General features: G+C 38.4%; 1 protein-coding gene and 1 non-coding gene across 2 annotated transcripts; one reads left to right on the forward strand and one right to left on the reverse strand.

Moving 5' to 3' along the window:
* Nucleotides 1–648: 648 nt before the first annotated feature.
* Nucleotides 649–3,709, forward strand: LOC113313634 (cationic amino acid transporter 7, chloroplastic-like). Its single transcript, XM_026562428.1, has 5 exons — nt 649–1,150; nt 1,245–1,467; nt 1,568–1,919; nt 2,188–2,419; nt 2,974–3,709. Exons 1-5 carry the CDS (start codon nt 751–753, stop codon nt 3,543–3,545), a joined length of 1,779 nt encoding a protein of 592 aa, XP_026418213.1. The 5' UTR covers nt 649–750; the 3' UTR covers nt 3,546–3,709.
* Nucleotides 3,710–3,793: 84 nt separating this feature from the next.
* TRNAT-AGU lies at nt 3,794–3,867 on the reverse strand. The gene has a single exon. It is a non-coding gene; the product is annotated as a tRNA-Thr (tRNA).
* Between the last annotated feature and the right edge of the window lie 21,656 nt (nt 3,868–25,523).

Below are 25,523 nucleotides of genomic sequence, written 5' to 3' on the forward strand. Positions count from 1 at the left end.
CTTTTTCTCTGCAAGTATCAAGAATTACCTAAAAAACTACATATATAATGCACGTAGACTTTGTTTGAGTTAAATACATCACAACCAACTTACCCACATCACAAAGATAATCAACTTCTTGGTATAGTTGTTAAAGAATTAAAAAAAAAAAAAAAATCATTTGAGAAATCCTAAATTCCATTTCATATTGTCCGCTCTGGTTTCAAAATACTACAAACTTGTGTCCACTTTCATGAAACTTGCCTCCCCTCCATCCATGCTATCTCTATAGTCACCTACATAATATGTCGCTTAAAAAATTCTCAAACGTTAATCACAATTAATGATTTACACGACTTTCCTAATATTGAATTTGAAATGTCCAAACACTTGGATAATGTGATCCACATTTAGTTACCACAAGTGGCAAATCTCGAGGTGGTACGCCTGATTTCATCATCAAAACGGGTTTAGGTACAATGTATTTTAGATTTTTAACCATGATAATAATTGGCCATTTAGAATGAATTTAATGGAAAAAAAATTAATGAATGAATTACCTAAAACAATTACCATGAAAATCTCACCCAATCCAAAATCCACGTCACCTCCGTTATATGAGAGGTACCAGACCCCCACCGTTACTTTTTATACAAAGTCACACTCATCGTCACTTCTCTCTCTTATTTTCTTCTGTTCCATTCCATTCTTCTTTAAAATCGTGTTAGATTGAGAGACTGAGTGAAAAAAAAAAGATAGATAAAGATAGACATGGGAGAAAGCCATGGATCATCATCAACACCATCATCGTTTTCAAGTTTGCGATCATATGGAAAAGCAATAATTGAGATCCCGAAAAGATTACACCGAAGGGCCGGTTCGGTAACAACAACATTTGAAGAGATGAGCCGAGTTAAAGCACGATCCGGCTCAGACATGCATAAAAGTTTAAGATGGTATGATTTAGTTGGGTTTGGAATTGGTGGTATGGTCGGTGCTGGTGTTTTTGTTACTACCGGTAGAGCGACTAGACTTTATGCTGGTCCGGCTGTGATTATTTCTTATGCCATTGCTGGTCTTTGTGCTCTTCTCTCTGCTTTTTGCTATACTGAATTTGCTGTTGATATGCCTGTTGCTGGTGGTGCTTTTAGTTATCTCAGGATCACCTTCGGTATGTACATTTTTATTTCAGTTTTCTTTTCTTTTTCTATTAATATATTCCGCCGGTTTTAGTGATTTATTTGGGTTTTGGGGGTTTTTTACAGGGGAATTTGCAGCGTTTTTAACTGGTGCAAATTTGGTAATGGAGTATGTTTTTTCTAATGCTGCTGTCGCTAGAAGCTTTACTGCCTATTTAGGAGCAACTTTTGGGATATCTGCAACAGAGAAATGGAGAATTACTGTTTCTGGACTTCCTGATGGGTTTAATCAACTTGATTTCATCGCTGTTGCCGTCATTTTGATCATTTCACTCATCATTTGTCACAGGTAATTCATGCAAAACTTGGGTTTCAACAATTTCTCGAAAGAATTCAGAGAATTTATTCAATTTGAAACTTACTCTGTTTGTTTTGTTTTTGTTTTACAGTACAAGAGAAAGTTCAGTGATGAATATGGTGTTGACAGCTTTGCACATACTGTTTATAGGATTCATTATAGTGATGGGATTTTGGAAAGGAGATTCAAAGAATTTTACAGAACCAGCGAATCCAGATAAAAACCCAAGTGGGTTTTTCCCATACGGAATATCAGGAGTTTTTAATGGAGCGGCAATGGTTTATCTAAGTTATATCGGGTATGATGCTGTTTCAACAATGGCTGAAGAAGTTAGAAACCCAATAAAAGACATCCCAATTGGTGTTTCTGGTTCTGTCTTCCTTGTCACCATACTTTACTGTTTGATGGCTGCATCAATGTCTAAACTTGTGCCTTATGATGCAGTAAGTAACTAAACAACCCTACTTTCTATCTTCCTTCATCACTTTAGAAGAAAAAGGAAGAAAACGCCATTAATGTCTATGTTATCTCTTCTTATAACCTACACTACATAAGCAGGCTAATCCTAGCTAGGTTTCAAAAAACATTTAATTTTTCAGAACGGTTACACAGTCCTATGTTATATGGGGTCAATGCAAAAGACAATTTTACCCTTAGTCATACAATTGTGGAAGGAAATCCTTATTTGTTGGTTTGATGTGAAATGTGCAGATAGATACTGAAGCTCCATTTTCATCAGCATTCAAAGGATCAGACGGCTGGGGATGGGTTTCAAATGTAATAGGTGGTGGGGCTAGTTTTGGTATATTAACATCTTTGATGGTTTCGATGTTGGGCCAAGCTCGTTATCTATGTGTAATCGGGCGGTCTAATATCGTTCCATCTTGGTTCGCGAGGGTCCACCCTAAAACGTCAACTCCTGTCAACGCTTCGGCTTTTCTAGGTAAAGATGACGTTTGCGAAAAACACTCCGTACGCCTCTTTTACGCTTTATCTTTTCTTTATCTAACGTAAGCGTACCGTAGTTCCCCACATCTTTTGTCCACATAAGCTAAGGCCGTTTGGCCGTTACGCGTGGGCCCCACCTTTCTTTTGTTACTTTCACTTTCTTCTGGGAACAGTGAAATGAAATCGAATAGAATCGTAGGATTACTCGTAGAATATTTTCGAATATTTTTTTTTTGGATTAGTCACTAATCAAAGGAAATCCTAATGAGCTGTGACCCGTATTATTAAATTAACATGTGTAAATAATATGGCCACTTTCTATAAATTGGTTATATTATGATTGAATGTTTGATTAAGCGAATAAATATCTCTGGAATTTGCATGTCATTGTCAAAAGTTTCTATGAAGAATTCAATCTAACGAATAAAATAGGCTTAAGCATTTCCTTTAAATTTTGATTGCATTTTGTTTCTTTTTTCAATTGGATTTATTTGTGTTTTATTAAGATAATTTTTTTTTAATGTGGTATCATTTTCATTATTTTTGCAGGGCTTTTGACAGCAGTGATATCCCTGTTTACGGACCTCAATGTCCTCCTAAATCTAGTATCGATCGGTACACTATTTGTCTTCTACATGGTAGCCAATGCAGTAATATATCGACGATATGTTTCAATTGGAACGACAAATCCGTGGCCGACATTTTCGTTTCTTTTCTCCTTTTCTTTCATTGCCATTTTATTCACTTTCCTTTGGCAATTTGCTTCACCGGGGAAGACAAAGTCAGTCATACTTGGTACTTGTATGGGTATCTTGGTTGGGATTTTACTAGCTTTTAACATGCTTGTTCCTCAAACCCGTAAACCTGAGTATTGGGGTGTTCCTCTGATGCCATGGATTCCTTCTATTTCCATCTTCTTGAATGTTTTCTTGCTGGGTTGTCAAGATGGTCCCTCTTATATCAGATTTGGGGTTTTTTCGGGCGTCGTCATTCTTTTCTATGTCTTTTACAGCGTTCATGCAAGCTTTGATGCAGAAGGACAGTGTTGTGCCCAAAACTATAAGGAACTCGAAAGAAATCCAGAAAATATTACTGAAAATGGAAGTATCAGTAAGGTGTAAAAATGTAGATTCTCAGTAGATTTGAAGGGTGAGATAACCAAACTTGGGCAGATGAGTTACATCATTTAAGCTAAGCTAGATTGATGTATTTTGTAAGTGAAAAATGTACATTTTCTAACGAGTAATTAATCTGCAAATTAATTCATTTTCAATTAATAAAAGAAACTAGCATATTACTCTCTGATATTTATTTGAGTATAAATTCCAATAAAAGAAATGAGTTTGAGTATAAATTCCAAAAAAAAAAATGCTTTCATTGAGAGTTGAACTCAAGACCTCCCGCTTACTAAACGGGTGCTCTAACCAACTGAGCTATGAAAGCTGCCTGCCTGATAAAACAGTTTTTTCAATCTCGTTATTCTTTCCTACCAAATAAATGAGTTCCTCGTTACTCTTGCCTAGCAAATATCAAATGAGTTCTTTATGCCAATGGACAAAATTGCGAACTCCACTCTAATTATTTTTTTTGAAACAACTACACTCAAATTATTATTCAAATGACTCAAAATCAGAAAGTACAAAAATCTGAGTTTACGTTTATATAATTTTGGAAAAGGCAAAATCCGATTTGAAAGTGTTGAGCTGCTTTTTAAAATAACCATACAAAACCACCAATAGGTACGTTCTTTTTGCTCTTTGCTCACCTGTTTAGATACATTCTAATTACACTAACTTCTTCACTAACTTAACATCCTATTGTGTTTCGCATATATATAATTCAAAGTGTGGAGGGTATATTCTCTAAATATGCAGTGTTCTTCATTGTTAATTATAACTCTTAGGTTCTTAATCAAGCTACTAGTTCAATGACCTTGACACAAAATGATAAAAAAAAAATTATAATTAAAGATTGTTTCTAAATTTAGGACGAAGAATCTCTTTCTAAAAACCAGTAGTTGTTATTTGGGGGTAAGTGACTCCTCCCTTCATAAAACATGGATTTAATAACACTTGGGTCAAGGATTCAATGCCAGGCAGCCAGGGTACCCCCAATGCGATGCAATATACAATAGCTAATTGGCCCTCTTGCAATAAAAACAGCGATGCCCATTCCGGGACCTTAACCAGTATTGGCCATTGGGCTAAGTAGTGGTACCATGGAATATCCATCAGTTTGATACTTCGATAAGAAGGGACCACGGAGGGGCTAGTTATATTTTAATACAAAAATGTTATGTTGGTCGTGGATTGAATCCCGCGGTTTATCTCACCCCTTATTTAGTAGTGACCCGTATTATAAACTTCTTCGGATTAATTTACGGTTTGGGAAAAAGTTAAATAAATAGTTTGGTCCATTTTAATAAGGGCAATAATTGCCTTTAAATTTGGTGGTGCTACTAAAATCCCAAACACCTCCTGATTCTCCTCTTTATCCCGAGGATATCCAAGGTCTTTCTAAGGACTTCAATTTAGTTACAAACTCTTACATGGAACGAGATGCCAACGGCATGGCCCATAATCTCGCACAACACGTAGTGCTAAACCATATCCAAACTGTGTGATCTTCGTCCAATCTCCCTTCGTGTATTACTTCCATCACAAGATTTTAGCTCTTAGCTTTTTGCTTGTTTTATTATTTACTTTCTCAGTTACTTTTTAATAGGCCAGTTCTTTTTTGTTGAGAAAATTAAGGAAATTAAGAGAATCATTTTCGAAGATCATTTTGTAGTTGAATATTAGTTTTTTCACCCTTAAAATCTAAATCACAGCCCATTGATTTATTCAATGTACAAAGACTGGGTCAAGTTATATTTAACTATTTGAATCTCATTGTAGGCTGATATATATCATGCTTTTTTGCACAGTCGAAATTTGATTCGAATCGATGCATTAATCCATGACTTGGGGTAAAACTGAAACACTGAGTTCCCCCTGTTGGTTAAACTTCAACATAGAAGTCACTAACAAGCTGGTTAGGACAAGATTAGGAAATTGATGTAATCCTAAGGGAATTAGAAGTCATCTAGTTCTAAGAAAAGGAAAGACATGTAATAAGGTAATAGGACTAGGAAAAGGAATTCATAGTTCTATATATATATGATCACCAAAGTTGTGGTTGATCATATGAGCAAGATTAGAGCTTGTGTTTAGTTTTGAGAGATTTTCTAAACATCAATAAAGAGAGTTGTCTTTATATATGCTAAGTTTCATCTTGCAGTTGTCATTAATTGGTATCACAGCTTGTTTCTGAGCCATGGAAAACGAAACCACCATTGTGGGTGCAAAACAGTTCACGCCACCATCAATACAAGTTCCAATCCCAACGCCACAAACTACACAGTATGGGCCATGAGAATGAAGGTACTGATGAAAATCTACAAAGTTTGGGAAACAATTGATCCTGGTACATTGGACCCAGACAAAAACAATGTTGCCATTGGATTACTCTTTCAAGCAATACCAGAATGTCTTGTTCTACAAGTTGGTGAACAGGAAACTTCAAAGAAAATTTGGGATGCAATAAAGGCACGTAATCTCGGAGCTGATCGAGTTAAAGAAGCCCGTCTGCAAACCTTAATGTCTGAATTTGAAAGAGTGAAGATGAAAGACATTGATATTATTGATAGCTTTGCAGGAAAGCTATCAGAGATAGCCTCAAAAGCTGTGTCACTTGGACAATCCATTGATGAAGATAAACTGGTAAAGAAGTTTCTCAATAGTTTACCAAGATCCAAGTATATTCATATCATAGCTTCTCTCGAACAAGTCTTAGATTTAAAGAAGACTAGCTATGAAGATATAATTGGAAGATTGAAAGCATATGAATAAAGAATCCTTGATGAAGAAAACAATGGAGAAACTCAAGGAAAACTCTTGTACACAAACTCTTACCAACAAAACTCTGCGACAAGAGGAAGAGGTCGTGGAAGAGGTGGTAGAGGAAACAAAGGCCGAGGAAGGGAAGGAAGGTTTAACTCACAAGATAGAACAACAAGTCAGAATGATCAAAACCAAGGGAAAGAAAAGAAGGATATATCAAACATTATTTGTTACAGATGTGATAAACCAGGACACTTCTCCTCTGTATGCCCTGAAAGAATACAAAAGATGGAAGAAGCAAACAAGAATGAAACAAGGGAAGCAGATACAACTCTTTTCATGCACGAAGTTGTATTCTTAAACGAAGGGAAACTAATACCAAAGAACTACGAATCAAAGGATGGTGAAGAAGGAATCTGGTATTTAGATAATGGAGCCAGCAATCACATGACTGGTAAGAGACACTACTTTTCTGAACTCAATGAGAAAATCAAAGGACAAGTGAAGTTTGGGGATGGATCTTCTGTAGAAATTGAAGGGAAAGGATCAATTCTATTTCAGAGCAAGATCGGAGAACAGAAGCTTGTCACAAACATCTACTTCATCCCAAACTTACAAAGCAACATTCTAAGTTTAGGACAAGCTACAAAAGTTGGATGTGATGTTAGAATGCGACAAGATTATCTAACAGTTCATGACCCAAGTGGAAGACTTTTAGTTAGAGTCTCACGCTCACAGAATAGACTCTACAAGATAAGTCTCATGATTGGAAGGCCATTGTGCCTGAATATGAGACTGGAAGATCAGACATGGAAGTGGAACGCAAGGTTAGGACACATAAGCCTTAGAACTTTAAAGGAAATTTCTCATAACAAGATGGTTCGAGGACTACCACAGATAAATGATGACGCAAAAATCTGTGAATCATGTTTAGTTGGGAAACAAACTCGTCAAGGTTTCCCAAAAGCAACAACATTCAGAGCCTCAAAGTCATTAGAGCTTCTTCATGCTGATTTATGTGGTCCTATTACACCACAAACCCTTGCAAATAACAAATGCATATTTGTTATTATAAATGACTTCTCAAGATATATGTGGTTTATTCTTATGAAAGAAAAGAGTGAAGTATTTGACAGATTCAAAGCTTTCAGAAATCTGATAGAAAAGGAGTTAAAAGAGGAGGTCAAAATGCTTAGAACTGATAGAGGAGGAGAGTTCACTTCCGTAAAGTTCAACAAGTTCTGTGAGTCAAATGGAATCAAAAGGCAACTCACATCATCATACACACCACAACAAAACGGAGTGGTGGAGAGGAGAAACATGACTCTAATGGAGATGACAAGAAGTTCTTTAAAGGCTATGCAGATATCTAATTATCTATGGGGAGAAGCTGTACGACACTCCACATACCTAATAAACAGGATACCTACGAAAGCTCTGAAAGACATGACTCCATATGAAAGTTTGCAAAAGAGAAAACCAAACATAGATCATTTAAGAGTGTTTGGTTGCAAAGCATACACAAAAGTTGATTATGCAACTCTTAAGAAACTAGATGATCGATCTCAGACTCTTGTGCATCTAGGAATTGAGCCTGGATCCAAAGCTTACAGATTATTCAATCCAATAACGGAAAGAGTAATAGTGAGTCAAGATGTGGTATTCGATGAAAAAGCAAACTGGAACTGGAAAGAAACTAATGATGGACCAAGTAGGGATCCAGGAATGTTTCACATGAGATGGGGTCAAGTAATTGATGAAGGCGAAGGACCCATAATCATCAATACCAATGGAAACAATGATGTTAATCAAGAAGAAGAAGAGAATAATGAAAACACTGAGAATAACGAAGAAGAAGAAGAAGAAGAGATCGCTGAAATAACTCAACCCATTCCACTGCGAAAATCAACAAGACAGATACAAAAGCCACAGTATCCGGAGGATTATGTTCTTCAAGCTGCAGAAGAATGTGAGATTATGCCACTTTCTGTTAATGATGAACCAAGGAATTTTCAGGAAGCAAAGGTCTCGACTAAATGGACACAAGCATATAGAGAAGAAATTATTTCAATCAACAGAAACAAGACTTGGTTTCTAGTTGATAAGCCAGGTGGCGTAAAAGTGATTGGTCTTAAGTGGATCTTCAAAATAAAACGGAATGATGATGGTATTGTCAACAAATATAAGGCAAGACTTGTAGCTAAGGGATACGTTCAAGAATCAGGCATAGACTTTGATGAAGTTTTCGCACCAGTTGCTAGACTAGAGACAATTCGTCTCTTAATAGCAGAAGCAGCATCAAACTCATGGGAAATTCACCACTTAGACGTTAAGACAACATTCTTACATGGTTAATTGCAAGAAGATGTGTATGTTGAACAACCAGAAGGTTTTGAAGTAAAAGGACAAGAGCATAAGGTTTATAAGTTATCAAAAGCTCTATATGGTCTAAGACAAGCTCCTCGAGCCTGGAATACAAAGTTAGATCAAATCTTAAGAGAAATCAGATTTGTTAAGTGCTCTAAAGAAACATCATTATACAGAAGAGAAGAAAAGGGAACGCTTCTTGTGATTGCAGTCTATGTAGATGATTTATTTTTGACTGGCAACTCCTTTAAGGTGATCAATGAGTTCAAGAGATAAATGTCATCAAAGTTTGAGATGTCAGACCTCGGAAAACTCACTTATTACCTTGTCATAGAAGTCCATCAAGGAGTAGATGGGATTCATATTAAACAAGAAGCTTATGCAAGGAGAATTCTGAAAGAAGCAGGACTTGAAACTTGTAATCCAACTAAGATACCAATGGAGTTTGGACTTAAAGTTTCAAAGGCACAAAAAGAAGAAGAGATTGATTCAACGAGTTATAGAAGAAATGTTGGATGCCTAAGATACTTATCACACACAAGCCAGATTTGGCTTTCTCTGTGGGAGTAGCAAGCCGTTATATGCAGAGTCCACGCAAGTCTCATGGTAATGTAATAACACAGATATTGAGATATCTAAGAGGAACAATCAGCTGTGGATTGAAGTATGGTCGAGGAGGATTAAAAGGAATTTTTGGGTATAGTAACAACAATCATAATATTGACCAAGACGATGGAAGGAGTACGACAGGTCATATCTTTTACCTAGGAGATGCACCTATCACATGGTGCTCATAGAAGCAAGACACAGTAGCTCTCTCATCCTGTGAAGCTGAGTTTATGGCTGCAACAGAAGCAGCTAAACAATCAATATGGCTTCAAGAATTGTTGGGTGAAATCAAGGGAAGAGAACCTGAAAAAGTTTTCATCAAGATTGATAATAAGTCTGCAATTGCACTCACTAAAAATGCAGTGTTTCATGGGAAGACGAAACACATTCACAAAAGGTATCATTTCATACAAGAATGCATCGAGAAGGAGGTCATTAACGTTGAACACATACCAGGAACTGAGCAGAAAGCAGATATATTGACAAAGGCATTAGCTCGGATCAAGTTTGAAGAAATGAGACAATTGATTGGAGTACAAGATATGTCACGGGTAAGGTTGAAGCTTAACAGGGAGAATGTTGGTTAAACTTCAACATAGAAGTCACTAACAAGCTGGTTAGGACAAGATTAGGAAATTGATGTAATCCTAAGGGAATTAGAAGTCATCTAGTTCTAAGAAAAGGAAAGACATGTAATAAGGTAATAGGACTAGGAAAAGGAATTCATAGTTCTATATATATATGATCACCAAAGTTGTGGTTGATCATATGAGCAAGATTATAGCTTGTGTTTAGTTTTGAGAGATTTTATAAACATCAACAAAGAGAGTTGTCTTTATATAAGCTAAGTTTCATCTTGCAGTTGTCATTACCCCCTTCTTTGAACGTAGATTAAAATGATCTGGTTCGATTAGATTGTAGCTCATTAGTGTGACTTTGAAAAACTCATCTCAAATTTAAGTGCTTTGCAAACAGTTGCAACTTTAGGTATTTTTTGTCGTGATCTTATGCTAAAAATAAGTTTAGATACCAATCAAGGATTCACAACAACATATACGAGGAAGATATTCAAGGACAAACACCTCATATACGACATAATAAATGTTGTTAACACTTACAACATCCCACATTCCCACCTGAAATGTTAGCATTTACAATAACTTGTACGTGAAAGATATCCAAGCACAAAAACCTAAATTGTCTGAATAAATGTTGTCAACATTTACGGCGCACTCTGCGTGAAATGAAAAAACCAATTTTAAGAAGAAACTCCTTTGGTCTTCTTTCAAGCAATTTATCGAATAATTAAGATGTACTTTTTTGCTGCTTTCGAGATGTGTTCTTGCTAATTTTGCAGCCATTTTTATGACTTAACCTCCTTGCATATTCAAAATTCATACACACTCAACATTCCCAGTCATACCGAAACTTTAAAAACTAATTTAACACCCACCTTTCATCACCCTAAAATTGCGGCAAACACTTTGAGGTTGTGTTATGCTGAATTTTAGGCTAAAAACTTTACTCCAAATTCAAGTCAAACTCAATAAATTTGAAAAATCATTCTTCTGGCAATTGTTTCAAGGTTAACCGCCCATCTTAAATTAATCTTAAGTTTTTTCTTTATTTTCTCCCTTAAAAATAAAGCATAAAAATAAAAAGAAAAAAAAGAAAGAATAAAACCCCTAACTCTATAGTTTGATCCATTTGTGGATTGTATGGAATTGTTAATATATGCGCTGCTAATTCTGATGTGCAAATAATGTGGGGATTGAATGAAGAGGGGTGTACATTTAGATTTACGGGATGGGAAAAAGAATTTCCTTTTAATTTAATAACGAGATAATAAATTATTAAAATCAAAATGCATGGATTTCAAATTATGTCGATCACATTCAAAGCAATTTTTCATTTTAAACTAGATTGTTATGGTGAAGAATTTGCACAATCTTAGTGGGCAAACATGTACTGCGGTAGGCCTTGGTTGTATTGTTCGAGTGGTAGAAGATACTGATTCTCTGTCATCAGATGGTTTTCATCCCGGCCTGCATGAAAGTAAGAAAAATATGCTAAGTCTTTTTTTCCTTTTCCTTTTTTTTTTTTGAGCAAAGAAGGAGATTTATTGATAAAACTAAGACAGAAATACAAACTCAAGACAGACACAGTGAAAAAGAGGGGGTATAACAACCACACCCAATATTTCGATTAGCAATCTGTATGCACTAACTCCAATATACTTTCAAGAGAATCAACTAGACTCAATCTTAATAAAGTATATCAAAGAGTTATATCTCTCTTTCTTGATTCAATTCTTACTCAAGCAAATTTAAATCTGCGAGTCTAATTGAATACAAGAGCAATCACTTGAATGGTACCAAAGACCAATGTTCAAGTATCAATCAATTTCAATCAACAACGAAAGGTCGGATTTCCCAATTGATTGATTCAAACGCACAACCTGTGCGGAAAAGAAATAACACAGATACCAGAAGTTTTGTTAACGAGGAAACCGCAAATGCAGAAAAACCGCGGGACCTAGTCCAGATTCAACACACACTGAATTAAGCCGCTACAGACACTATCCTACTACAAACTAACTTCGGTCTGGACTGTAGTTGAACCCTAATCAATCTCACACTGATCCAAGGTACAGTTATGCTCCTACGTCTCTGATCCCAGCAGGATACTACACACTTGATTCCCTTAGCTGATCTCACCCACAACTAAGCGTTGCTACGACCCAAAGTCAAAGACTTCAATAAACAAATCTGTATCACACAGAAAAGTCTACGGTAATAGATAAATCTGTCTCCCACAGAAATACCTACGAGTTTTGTTCCGTCTTTTGATAAATCAAGGTGAACATGAACCAATTGATAACCCAGACTTATATTCGCGAAGAACAGCCTAGTATTATCAATCACCTCACAATAATCTTAATCGACGCGGAGAAAGAAGATATTGTGGAATCACCAACGATGAGACGAAGATGTTTGTGATTACTTTTATATCTTGCCTATCGGAGATATCAATCTCAAGCCAATCGTTACGATTGTACTTAATACGATAGAAACAACAAGATCAGATCACACAACTACAAGAAAGTAGTATCGGTCTGGCTTCACAATCCCAATGAAGTCTTCAAGTCGTTAACCTACAGGGTCTCAGTAGAAACCTAAGGTTAAAGGAGAATCAATTCTAGCTTATACAACTAGTATCGCACAGGAGGCGTGGGGATTAGGTTTCCCAGTTGCTATAGTTCTCCTTTATATAGTCTTTCAAATCAGGGTTTGCAATCAATGTTAGCTTAGTAACAAAGCATTCAATATTCACCGTTACATGAAAACCTGATTAGATTCAAGCTAATATCTTTCAACCGTTAGATCGAAAATTTAGCTTGTTACACACAAATGAAATGCACGTTTTAGGTTTGTGTAACCGTACCCAAACATGTACATTCGTTGGTTCAACAGTAGTTAACCAAATGGTTAGCCATATGAGCACTTTCATATCAACCGTATTCTTCTTTACCATAACTAGTTCAAATGACTCAAATGAACTAGTTAGAAAGTTGTTCAATTGCTTAGATCTTATAGAACTATATAAGACACAATCGAAGCAAAAACGATTTGATTCACTCGAATCGATTCATGAACTTTATAGCCACGGTTTGCAAACTTGCATTCCTTAGTTAATATAAGTATAAGTTCACGAATAATCGTTTTTAGAAAATAACCAACCTAAGTACGCGGACCAGGTACGCGGAATTAAGTACCCGGAATAAGTTTATAAATATTTCACAAACTCCAGCAGATTTTCTCGGGAAGAGAACCTCCGACAGTACGCGGACTGGGTTCGCGGACTCTGTTCCGGTTTCCTGAGCAGAAAAGTACGCATACTTTGGTTCAAGGAATAAGGACTTATACATGTATGTGTTTCCACAAAATGCTTATATCCAACAATTGTTATATAATCTAAACTCTCATTTCAATCATTGAAACATTCTTAGAGGACGTTATATAGTTGTTATTCACAAACCATTTTTCGTCAAAGCCATTTTCAAGTGATTGAAACATAACATGACTTTCGTCACTAGGTAAAGATGAACTTAGCCAAAGCGAAAGCTTGCCAACACATATTTAGATAAATAGATAAGCGAGATAAACTCGGCTCGAAATAGCAAATGTGTATAATCAAAGTCTATATAGCAAAACGACTTTTGTCTCAAGATAGGAGATAGAGTAGATAGACTTTTGAGTGATAGATAAGTTCAAGTATCCACATACCTTTTAGTCGATGAAGTTCCACCAGTTCCTTGAGTAGTTCTTCGTCTTGTATGATGATCGCCATGGAGTTCTTGAGCTCAACTACACTTTCTATCCTAGTCCGAGACTTAGCTATAGTAGACTAGAAATCAAGACTTATAGTTTTGATCACTAACATTGACAAACATGCTTGAGATAGCAACGCATGCGAGTTCGACCGAGCAGTGCTCTAACACACAACCAACAGGCAGACTCAGCTCCTACTTTCTAATTCTAAGACATTTGCAATGATACTTGGTGGAGCACCAAACCAAGTTTGATTCCTAATAATAGTTCTAGCCAACTTTGCAAGCTTATCAGCTGCAATGTTACAAGTTCTTTTCTGAAGAGTAACCTTACAAGACTCTAGACCAACTAGGATTTTCTAACAATCTGAAATGATGTTCTGATATTCCCAATGAAAATCCTTTACTCTACCATTACAACAGTTAACAACAGACCTATTATCTCCTTCAACAATCACATCTGGTACTTCATTAGTTTGATCCATTGAAGAGCTTTAAGAAGTATCAGAGATTCTGCTTGATTCACATCTCTGACTCTTGCTGAGTAGGCCATTGCTGCCACAAGTCTCCCTGCATGATTACGAACAATCAAAGAAAAACCTGCATTAGAGTTGTGAGAATAAAATGAAGCATCAATATTAATTTTCAGCCAATTTTCAGGAGGTTTTTTCCAATTCTCAGCTGGAGCAATGTAGTTTCTAATGTGATTTTTATGATGGGTTCCTGAGCTATTCAAACCAATGCAGTTAGTGTAGGCAATTATTTTTTGCACAATACTTCTAGGATGATAAGACTTCTTCTCAGAGATTTTTTCACATCGAGCTTTCCAAATGTGCTATAAAGAGCAGGCTGCTATATTAGCAAGATGTTTATTATTTGCTTCAAGGGAGCCATCTTCAGAGAACCAAGAGCTTATCCAATCCTTGAGAGAAGAATGAGCCTGTTTTGACTGATGTAAGGCAGCAGAGATGCCAAACCAAATTGTGTCTATATAACTGCAATTTCATAGTAGGTGAGTGGCAGTTTCTTCTTCTCTACTGCAGAAAGTGCATAAACTGCTTATATCCTGTTTGTACTTGCTTATCTTTTTGTTGACAGGCAGTATTTCATGACATCACTTCCACAGGAATTGTTGGATCTTATAAGGAACTTCCATGTGCTATAACTTTAGCCATTGGTGCTCCTCAAGAAGATTATTTTGTTGATGCAGACCTTGAGCTTTTATTAACTCTATGTAAAGGGAATTAGTTGTGAATCTCATACTTCTGGTTAAAGGCCATCTTATTTTATCTTTGCTTGAATCAGGAATTCTGATGTGTACTATCTGTTGAATTTGATTGTTATTGTAATGCTCACTCAGTTTATCCATATTCCAAGTCCTGACTTCAGTGTTTATATAATCTGAAACTTTTGAAGTATTATCCATATGAGCTTGAGTTGAGGCTGAGGAATGATACTTTCTTTCTTCAGTTGTATGGAACCAAAAGTATTTATGAGCCAGAATTGAACTGCCATCTCCTACTTCCCATATATAATGTTTCTTTATAAGTTGTAGACCAGTTTGGATGCTTTGCCAGATCCAAGAGAATTTCTTCTTTGAAGTGTCATCAACCAGCAAATATTTCCCCTTGAAGTATCTAGCTTCTAGCACTTTGTACCACATAGCTTGATCTTCATTAACCAACCTCCATGCTAGTTTTTCCAGCAAAGAAATATTAACCAGCTTTAAATTTCTTATCCCTAATCCTCCATATCTTTTTGGCATATTAATCTTTACCCAAGAGATGGGATTGCCTCCTCTTTCATTCTTTTTGCACCAGAAATTTTTCTTTTGAATTATATTCATTCTTGAGATAGTTTTTTCTGGGACTTCAAACATGCTCATTTGATAGTTTGCAGTAGTGCTCAAAGATGCTTGAATCTGAGTGGTTCTTCCTTCCTGTGAAGTCAGCTTGCCTGCCCGAGTTTGTAGTTTATTCTCCATTGTGGTTATAAAAGGATCAAAGAACTTATCTCTGCTTCTAGTAACTTGAAGAAAGGCTCTTAAGTACTTCTCATCTTCTTTCATTTGAAGTATTTGAAGAATATTAGTACAAGTTTCTTGTTTTAATCTCTTGCTGAACAAGACACTGGATTTCTCTAAATTGACCATCTGACCTGATGAAGATGTAAACTTGTATATGATATCCTTCAAATTTGTTATTGACTTTGTTGTAGCTTTAGAGAATAGAATGCAGTCATCTGCAAATAAGAGATGAGAGATTGCATGGCATGTTTTGGCTGGAATGACTGGTTCAATAATTTTTTCATTAGCTGCATTGGTGAGAAGTCTGCTGAATGCTTCCATACACAAAATGAATATGTAAGGTGAGTCAGCTTGTCTAAGTCCTCTTGAGGGAGAGAAAATTTTTTTTGGTGAGCCATTGATGAGAATTGATATTTTAGCTGTACTGAGGAAATGTTGAATCAGTTGGCACCATTTTTGAGAGAAACCCAGATGAGTCATGACTTGTTGCGGAAAATCCCGCTCTATCCTATCAAATGCTTTGGCCATATCTAGTTTAATACCCACTACACCCTGGATAGCTTTTGTATACTTCATGTAATGCATCATTTCATGGTCTATTGTCACATTGTCCTGTATATTTCTTCCCGGTACATATGCAGCTTGTCAGGGAGAGATAATCTTGTGAAGAATTGGCTTCAATCTTGATGCTAGGATCTTTGTGATAATCTTGTAAGTGATGTTGCATAAGCTTATAGGTCTTAACTCACTTGGCTTAGTCACCATTTATTTTTTTGGTATCAGCACTTGATAGGTTTCATTCAGCTGAGCAGGAAACTGACCATTTTTGAAAAAGTCTTCAACCAATTTGATTATGTCTTCACCCATAATACTCCAAGCATGCATATAAAAAGCATCTTGATATCCATCTGGTCCTGGAGCAGCCCAATCATTGATACTGGATATGGTTTTTTTGATTTCTTCTTCTGAAGGAATTTGAATTAATTTTTGGTTTTCTTCCTCAGATATGCAAGGATTTATCAGCTGCAAAATGCTTGAGTCAATATTGTGATATGTTGAAGTATAAGTTTTGCTGAAGTGCTGTGTAAGAAGTAGTTTGATGTCCTCCTTTTTTGAGACCCAGGTTCCATCATCATTTATGAGGGTGTCAATTTGGTTTCTTCTTCTTCTATAGTTGGCTTTAGCATGGAAGTATCTGTTGTTCCTAAATTCTGTTTTTATGAGATTTTCCCTTGCTTGTTGGAAGATGATGTCTGTTTTCTTGTTGTACCATCCATTCAGTTCTTCTTCAATGGCTTTAATCTTTCTTGTATTCTGCTTGCTTCTGTTTCTCTCCCTCTGAAGTTCTTGTTGGACCTTTCTAAATTCTGTGTTAACATGTCCAAAGACAAACCGAGAAATTTACTTGACACCTCCTCAAAAAAAACTTCCTAAAAAATCGTTTTACATGAGCTTGCTGATGTAGTTTTTCGTTGCCCAGCTCCTTTTATTTTATTTATCTTTTTCTTTTCAGCTTCTCTGTCAAGAAGATTATGATTTTATGACCCTTCCTATTTATGTTTGTCTTTTATTTTATTAAAATAATGAAAAAAAGAATAATTTAAACACACAACTCATTTTATTTTTATATTTTTCTTTTAAAAGAAGATGTATCTAGTCTCCAGTAATTTTATCCGAACTAACTAGTTCTGTAGTTTTAAAAAAATTTATGGTTATTTAAAATTATAAATACCTTGAATTTATTTTCACTTTTTAAGGAGTCAAATTTTCAGGTCATATTCACAAATTTCACAGTAAATTTTGATCTTCAAAACTGATTAATAATTCTCGTACTGGAAAAACAAGAGTAAAAATTTCGAGCCCTTAATCTTCGTATTAAACCGACCCTTATCATGTTCCAAACTCAAGATTCAAGTTGACCCCATGTCAGCTTGAATCTATCCTTAAACACTACGGTAATTCAAGTTAATGCGTCCAGTGCTTTGGCGCAAATAAATAAACCGTTAGATTTTAATTCTTAAAACTAGTTCTGACAGTTGAGGTTTGATGTGTCTAATTAAGTAAAATATATATGCATCCAATTAATGAGCGCTCTAAACTTAATTCTACACTATATTAGTGCCTTGCTAAGCACAAGGCATTTTCCCCCCCTCTTTTAACCTAATTTGGTGTGCGCGGGGGATGCATTTTTAAATTAGTGTCGCCCCGTCTCATCTCGAAGAATTAAATAGGTGGGCAAAAGTTATGAAGTATGTGCGGATTTTATTTATTTTTTTCCTTCTATTTTCGCCAAAAATATATGAAATATGTGAGTTTTTTCCCTTTATATATTAATTTGAAAAAAAAGAGGTGGTAGGTACTCGACTTCCGAATTGAATTTGAACTTCTATAAAATTCAAAAGACAGAAAGTTAAGTTTCCCTTTTGCTTTTGCCTCTTGGATCCGAGCTTTCTGATTGTCTTGCTCGTCCTCCTTCGCAATTTCATGTGTCTCCTCTTTTTGCTTTGGGCCAAAGAGAAGGGGATTCAAAATTTCAGTATTGAAGGGGACTATGAAAGTATTTTTAACTACATTAACGATCACAACTCTAAGATTTCTTGGCGTGCTAAAGCCTGTATAAATGAGGCAAACTGAATAACTCATCTCTGTACTAATTTTTTGGGTTTTTATTTTGTTCCTAAATTAGGAAATCAAGTTTCCGATATCTTAGCCAAGTTTGTTAGGACTTTAAACTCAATACTGGAATAGGAAAATTCTCTTCCCTTATGTAGTTTGAAACAACTTCTAGTAGATAAATCTAATATTGGGAACTCTCATAATCCCAGATTAGATGGCTCTACTCCTATTGTAACGGTGACTCAAGTTGAGTCTTAGTCCTTTTAATGAAATGTCTTATTTACAAAAGAAAAAAAAAGTTTCCCTTTGAGTTTGTACTTGTTAAACCAATCATACTTTGCCAAATTTCCTCACCAAAACTCCTGTTTCACAAAAACAATAAAAAACAAGCTTACAGATTTTTATCTCTATACTCTCGCTACTCCTTCTTCTTCCACAGAAAACCCTAACCGCCTCCTTCCTCCACTGCTCAGTTTTGGTACGTCTTTGGACTAAATCCGAGCAGTGATTTTCGATTTTCATCTAGCTTTATCTGTAGTAAGAGTAGTTTGTGTTAATTTGCTAGTTTTTAGTTAGCTCCCTAGTTTTCTAGGGTTCTATATTATGCTTTGTCTGTACTTTCATGGCACTTCTATCTACACTACCTTTGTAGTGTCTTTTTCTGGTCTTTATGGCCTTCTTTTGATTCTGTTACTATGGGTTTTCAAGTACATCACATTTCTTCTTCGATTTGGGTTAGATTTAGCTTTCAATTGCAGGTTCTACATGGATTGGAAGGTTCAAAGTTGTTATCAAGTTTCTGGGCTTATTACTTCATTATTGAAGCATCTCTTTTTCAGGAAGACTAAAATTCAAAATGGTTGAATGTTAATTCGAAAACCAATTCTCCCGATTCTAACGAATCTCTCTCTTTTATACAAGTGTTGATGGTGGTTTTTAGACAAGGGGTAAAATCGTGAAACCTTACACATAGCATGACGTCACCGGTGACGCTAAACACATTTATTAGAACATTTAATGCACTTATATAAAAAATTACCAGGATATCTTTTTTCAAATGCTAAACTAGGGTTTTGACGCACAAAACCCTAAGCCGCACAATCGCTGCGCATCATGGCAACTATGCCAAAACCTAAGCCGCACAATCGTTGGGCATCGTGGCAACCATGCCAAAACTAAGCCGCACAATCGTTACGCATCATGGAAACCATGCCAAAACCAAGCCGCACGATCGCTGCGCATCATGGTAACTATGCCAAAACCAAAGCCGCACAATCGCTGCGCACCATGCCAAAACCAAGCCGCACGATCGCGACGCATCATGGAAACTATGCCAAAACCAAAGCCGCACAATCATTGCGCTTCACGGCAACCGTGCCAAATCCAAGCCGTACAATCATTGCGCCACACGCGCCATAGGCACATGCCAAGCGACGCTTGCGACCTAGCATGCCAAGCCGTGCAAACCTAGGGCCAAGCTGCCACACGCGCCATTGGCACATGCCAAGCGACGCTTGCGACCTAGCATGACAAGCCATGCAAACCTAGGGCCACACCACCACACATGCCATTGGCACATGCCAAGTGACGCTTGCGACCTAGCATGCCAAGCCGTGCAAACCTAGGGCCAAGCCGCCACACGCGCCATTGGCACATGCCAAGCGACGCTTGCGACCTAGCATGCCAAGCCGTGCAAACCTAGGGACAAGCCGCCACACGCGCCATTGGCACATGACAAGCGACGCTTGCGACCTAGCATGCCAAGCCGTGCAAAGCTAGGGCCAAGCCGCCACACGCGCCATTGGCACATGCCAACCGACGCTTGCGACCTAGCATGCCAAGCCGTGCAAACCTAGGGCCAAGCCGCCACACGCGCCATTGACACATGCCAAGCGACCCTTGCAACCTAGCATGCCAAGCCATGCAAACCTAGGGCCAAAGCCGCTACGCGCGCCATTGGCACATGCCATGCAACACTTGTATTTTGGCATTACCACTTGCACCCGATGTGCAACCTATAGCCAAGGCATTCCGCACAAGCCATTGGCACATGTCGTGCAACCCTTGCACTTTGGCATGCCGCGCCTACATCAAAGGCCACGATTTCTCTTAAGATGCAAAATCTCGACCGTCGAAGGTCGCCACTGAGCCGGCACATCTCTCAAGCTCAACTTATCAAACACCAGCGACATGCTACACGTTTTCCATGAAAACATTCGAGACATCAATACATGTCACAAACTGGGGGATGCTCTTTAGGGTTTTGGTTTGGCGGTTTACAGCGTGCGGCATACACAAATGCCCGTTTCAAGACAGTGTATTAAGAATAGAATGGTTAGTAAATGCAGGAAGTAATGGTGAAACGATCTTTCATTATGAAACATCAATTCCATCAAATTCCATCAATACCAGGCGTTACCACCTCTTTAACTCATCTGTTTCTTTTTCTTACGAAGCCAGAGTACGTTTCAGTTAGACTTGTATAAATAGGTCTTACCTATTTCCACCAAGACAACAAGTTTTTGGTCAGGAGAAATACAATACTCAGAAAGGCAACTTTGCTAGCTTTCCCAAAATCTTTCACCTTCTGATACAAGTCAAGTAATACTCTTCCAGAACTGTTCTGGTCTCAACACTCTCTTCGCTTCCCTCCCTAAACCAGCCCTTCTCCTCCTCTTTGTGACCAAAGAAAATCCGGAACGACCATTTCTTGGTTTAGGCCGGAGTTGTACAGATTGATCTCTCGAATCTAAGTACTCCTGTGCAGTACATTTGTTTAGGGTTTAGATATGTTTTTCACTCACCTACCGGAATTACCAAAATCGGCAGAAACGATTTTCACCCATAAACAACAAGAAATTGATACATTTGCGGTATGCTGAGTAAGTCTAGACTGGACGGAATATACAATTTATTCTTATAGGTTCTCGATAAAACCATCATCCTATTTCATCTTATGCTAACTAGAGGCACACGCTTTCACGAAATCAATATCCGCAAGTTATAATCAGAACAATACTGTTAAAACATTCATTTCAAAAATAATCCGGTATTCTCAAAAAATACCAGCCGTCTATCAAAAATCATTCAAACTTCAAACCAGACACCCTATGTGCCTTTCAAAAAAAAAAAAACTTAAGCGAAAGTTTGAAAAAAGACAGAGAAACATTCAGGGAAAGTTTTCCAACATGGTCTGCTCTTCTTGGAGAAAGCCACCCTTGCATCTTCGAGATCCGCTCTTTTCAGAGTCAACGTCTTGGAAAGTAGTTCGATTTTACGCCTCCTGCTGTGAAATTTCATCCGCAGAAATACTTTCGACTACTGCGGTTTTCAATTCTGGATCTCAGCGAAGCCCTTAACGAACCATGGAACGTTGAACTCGTTTTCTACACACATATCATGATGATACTTCCAACTGGTGATGACGTCCTCAGAAACAGTATGGCCAGTCACCTCGCACATGTCCTCGACTGAAGACAGGATTTTTTCCACACGCTTGACCAGTGAGAATCGACTGGTGATATTCCTGGGCGTGGCAATGTGTGCATGTCTTTCCCAGATCTTGGTATATAATACCTCGTGCTTAGATAGCACACTGAAACCGCCGACCAGCACATGACCTGGGTAAGGAACCAAGTACGGGGGATCGAAAGGGGCACCTGCAACCAGACCCACGACTGGCGAAGGGTTTTCTCCCACACTTGCATTAACGGTCATCAGAACATCCTTCGCTGTTCGAGTCGTGTCCATGCTCTTCATTTGATCAACTTCCATCTTCAAGGCGCCAGTAGCAGTCACAACTTGAGGCAAATCTTCACGAACCTCTATCTCAGAATTGTCTCCAGAATCAGACCCTTCCTCAGATCCTTCCTGCAATCTTGAGTTAGACATTTTTCTTCGAAAAAAAAAGAAGAAGAGAAGGAAGAAAACATGTGCAAGACTTACCAAACCACTTCCAGAAGAAGATCCAGTGCCGCTGTCAGAAGAACTGCCTTCATCTTCTGAACTCTTCTCTTTCTTTGACTCTTCCCTATCACGAGAGGGCTCAACACTGCCGACCTCTCTTGAAAGAGTTGTTGTCTCCTGACGACGAGCAAGTGCAGTAAAGGCGTTAACACTACTGAAACCCTGGTGGAAACAAGATACAAATATTCAGAAATGAAATAAAAATCTACACGTTTTAGTTGAATTAGCAAAGAGGCAACACCTACCTGAATATTGGAGGAGTTGAAAGACACGGGAGTCGTCGGGTCTGTCAAAACGGAATCCACCAGCGCGGTTCTTCGTCCTCTGTTCCTTCACCTGGGGACTGTCCACATTACCAGGCGATTTTCGCTTAGTTGCAGGAGGATTTCTCAACATTGGATGCTTTGCCAAAACCTCAGGAGTGGGTCTACAACGGGCATTCGCCACCATATGGTTCACAAAACCCCGGATAGTAAGGAACTCATCTTGCCAGAACTCACTATACTTGAAAGTCGTTGAAGGAACTCTTTCCGAAGGCAAGAAGGGTAGACGCGTACCCGGTTCAAGAACCCTGGCATTAAGAGCAACAAGCAACGAATTCTTAGGAACAACCGGATGACGAGCAAGAGGGACCCCTTGGTCGAAACCCATGTGACGAGCAGCACAATCAATATTATAAGAAGCTACTTGGAACGATCCCCTAAACAAAGAAGACATATAACTGGGCATGCAACTCCGCATAAATAAATCTTCACCAGCACTCAGGTTATCTTCGGAAAGCAAATCCATATTCGGAGCGGAAGCAAAGGTGTTAACCTGAACTACGGACGCATGCACCGGGGCCCACGGGCGAAAACCGACTTCATGCAACTTATCAAGGAACCCAACCAAGTTCAAGCCAGCTCTTGGGCACCTGTTCACCCATCGGAGTATTCTGGAGCCACCCCAGCTCGCGGGAATCGAAGGTAACGGTTTCGGAGTATACTTCTCGAAATGCTCCCATAACCACGCTTGAAGGAAAGCAACATGGACATATGAGTCCACTTTCATAAAACCGTTCGAAACACGCATATCCGCAACCAAGTGATCCAAATGCGTATACAGAGAACCAAGGAACAGGCTTCCAATGGGAAGAACTTCACCTCTCGCTAACCTTACGGCAATCGCCAAAAGCTCTTGTCTTATCTCTTTCTTGCCGGAACCGTCATCGAAAACGTCCCTAGACAACCAGAGAGCCAAGAATGCCGCAACATAAAGTGTACTACTCTTTTGACTCGGTTCCAGCTCATCCGGGAACCATTGGGACACCCACCAGTCGTAGAAACACTTTTCGTTCTCTTTCCGAACGAAATCTTTCGCCTTCGTAACAAGATCAGCTCGCATCTTTTCTTCATCTTCTGACAATCGGATATTAAGGTTTCCTATTACGGGAAGATTCAACAGAAGGGCCACGCTTTCTAGGGAGAATGTCATTTCACCCCACCTGCATACGACTGTATGAGTATCTGGGCACCATCTGGAGATAAAATCAACTAAACGAGGGATGTCCTTCCTAATTTGAAGATTTGCGGAAGCCCTAACAGCGTCAATGATCTGTGCTCGAGTCAAATTAGCACTCATATATTCCTGGCTCACCATAAACTCAATCCATTTATCAAAGGAGCGCAACGGGCTTTGACACATTCTGAAATCAATATGGGAAGCAAAGTACACCCCTTTATGAAGACAAAACCGTATTATGCTCTCTGGTCGGACTGAACGGGTCCTCATTTCATCCTCCGAACCGGTCAAGAGAATTGGCACGAAATTTGGATGATTTTTCCAGGCTGCGGCAAGGGGCTTTGTGAAGAAGTCATCATCCGTGTTTGGTTTGGAGATACCAACGTCTTTTGGTGAAGCAAGACTTTGTTCAGGTGACATCTTGTCGGAGTTTCTTATGGTGCTTTGGTAACAAGATATCTTCACCAACATGAGAAGACGAAAAGAAATTATCACCCAAACATAGCCACACCAAAACAAAAGAAAACCCTAAGCAACTAGGTTTTCATAAACATATTGCCGCAGTATTCATGACGAAAAGTCTATGGGTTCATAAGAATCACGCTTATAACTCGATTCTACGAGGACATGGAAGAACAATGTTTTCTATGGGTTCATACGAAACGTATATACAACTAGAGTTTTCGTACTGGCACACAAAAATATATATAGAGTTAAAGAAGAAGCATCATAAGACATACCTGGAATGATGACTCTCCTTGTCACTCTGCCGCTAACATGAAGGTATGGAAGACCAAAGGTGCAAGATAAAAGGAGAACACCCTTTTTATATGTATAGGCGTGATAATTGAGGGGACTTCGAATAGGGAAAGGATTCCCTTTTCAAATCCGTGCGTGGAGAAAGGCAGTCGGGCCCGCAATAGCAAGCTTGGCCACTTCCAAAAACGCACACAACCTCCTTGATAGCACCGGTCCCACCAAACACTCCATCCGCGCCAGCTTCCCAATCTGCGCCAGCTACCAATCCGTGCAAACTGCCAATCCGCGCCACACCATACTTTCCAAAACCATGCTTTCCAACACCATGCTTTTCAACGCCATGCTCTGCCAAACGGTCCGCGCCCATTCCAGACTCATTAATACTGACAAGTCCCTTTCACACCCAGTCTATACTGGCAGCTTCGCTTCGCGCTCCAAAGCCTGGCCTCAAAGACATATAAACGACTGGGATTTATACAAAGCTACCAGATGCAAGGATTGCGAATTCTACTTACATCTCGAAAAAGGTCAGACAAGTCTCCTTAGCCATTTTTCACGACATACTGTCTTAGTTCTATCCTCGTCTGTCACCATCTTATGCTTACCTTGCAACAAGGCCCCTGTTCCAAGCTAAGCAGGGGACTTAATGTTGATGGTGGTTTTTAGACAAGGGTTAAAATCGTAAAACCTTACGCATAGCATGACGTCATTGGTGACGCTAAACACATTTATTAGAACATTTAATGCACTTATGTAAAAAATTACCAGGGTATCTTTTTTCAAATGCTAAACTAGGGTTTCGACACACAAAACCCTAAGCCGCACAATCGCTGCGCATCATGGCAACCATGCCAAAACCAAGCCGCACGATCGCTGCGCATCATGGCAACTATGCCAAAACCAAAGCAGCACAATCGCTGCGCATCATGGCAACCATGCCAAAACCAAGCCGCACGATCGCTGCGCATCATGGAAACTATGCCAAAACCAACGCCGCACAATCATTGCGCCACACGCGCCATTGGCACATGCCAAGCGACGCTTG

The sequence above is a fragment of the Papaver somniferum genome, chromosome 9 (assembly GCF_003573695.1).
Source record: "Papaver somniferum cultivar HN1 chromosome 9, ASM357369v1, whole genome shotgun sequence".
Taxonomy (NCBI): Eukaryota; Viridiplantae; Streptophyta; class Magnoliopsida; order Ranunculales; family Papaveraceae; genus Papaver; species Papaver somniferum.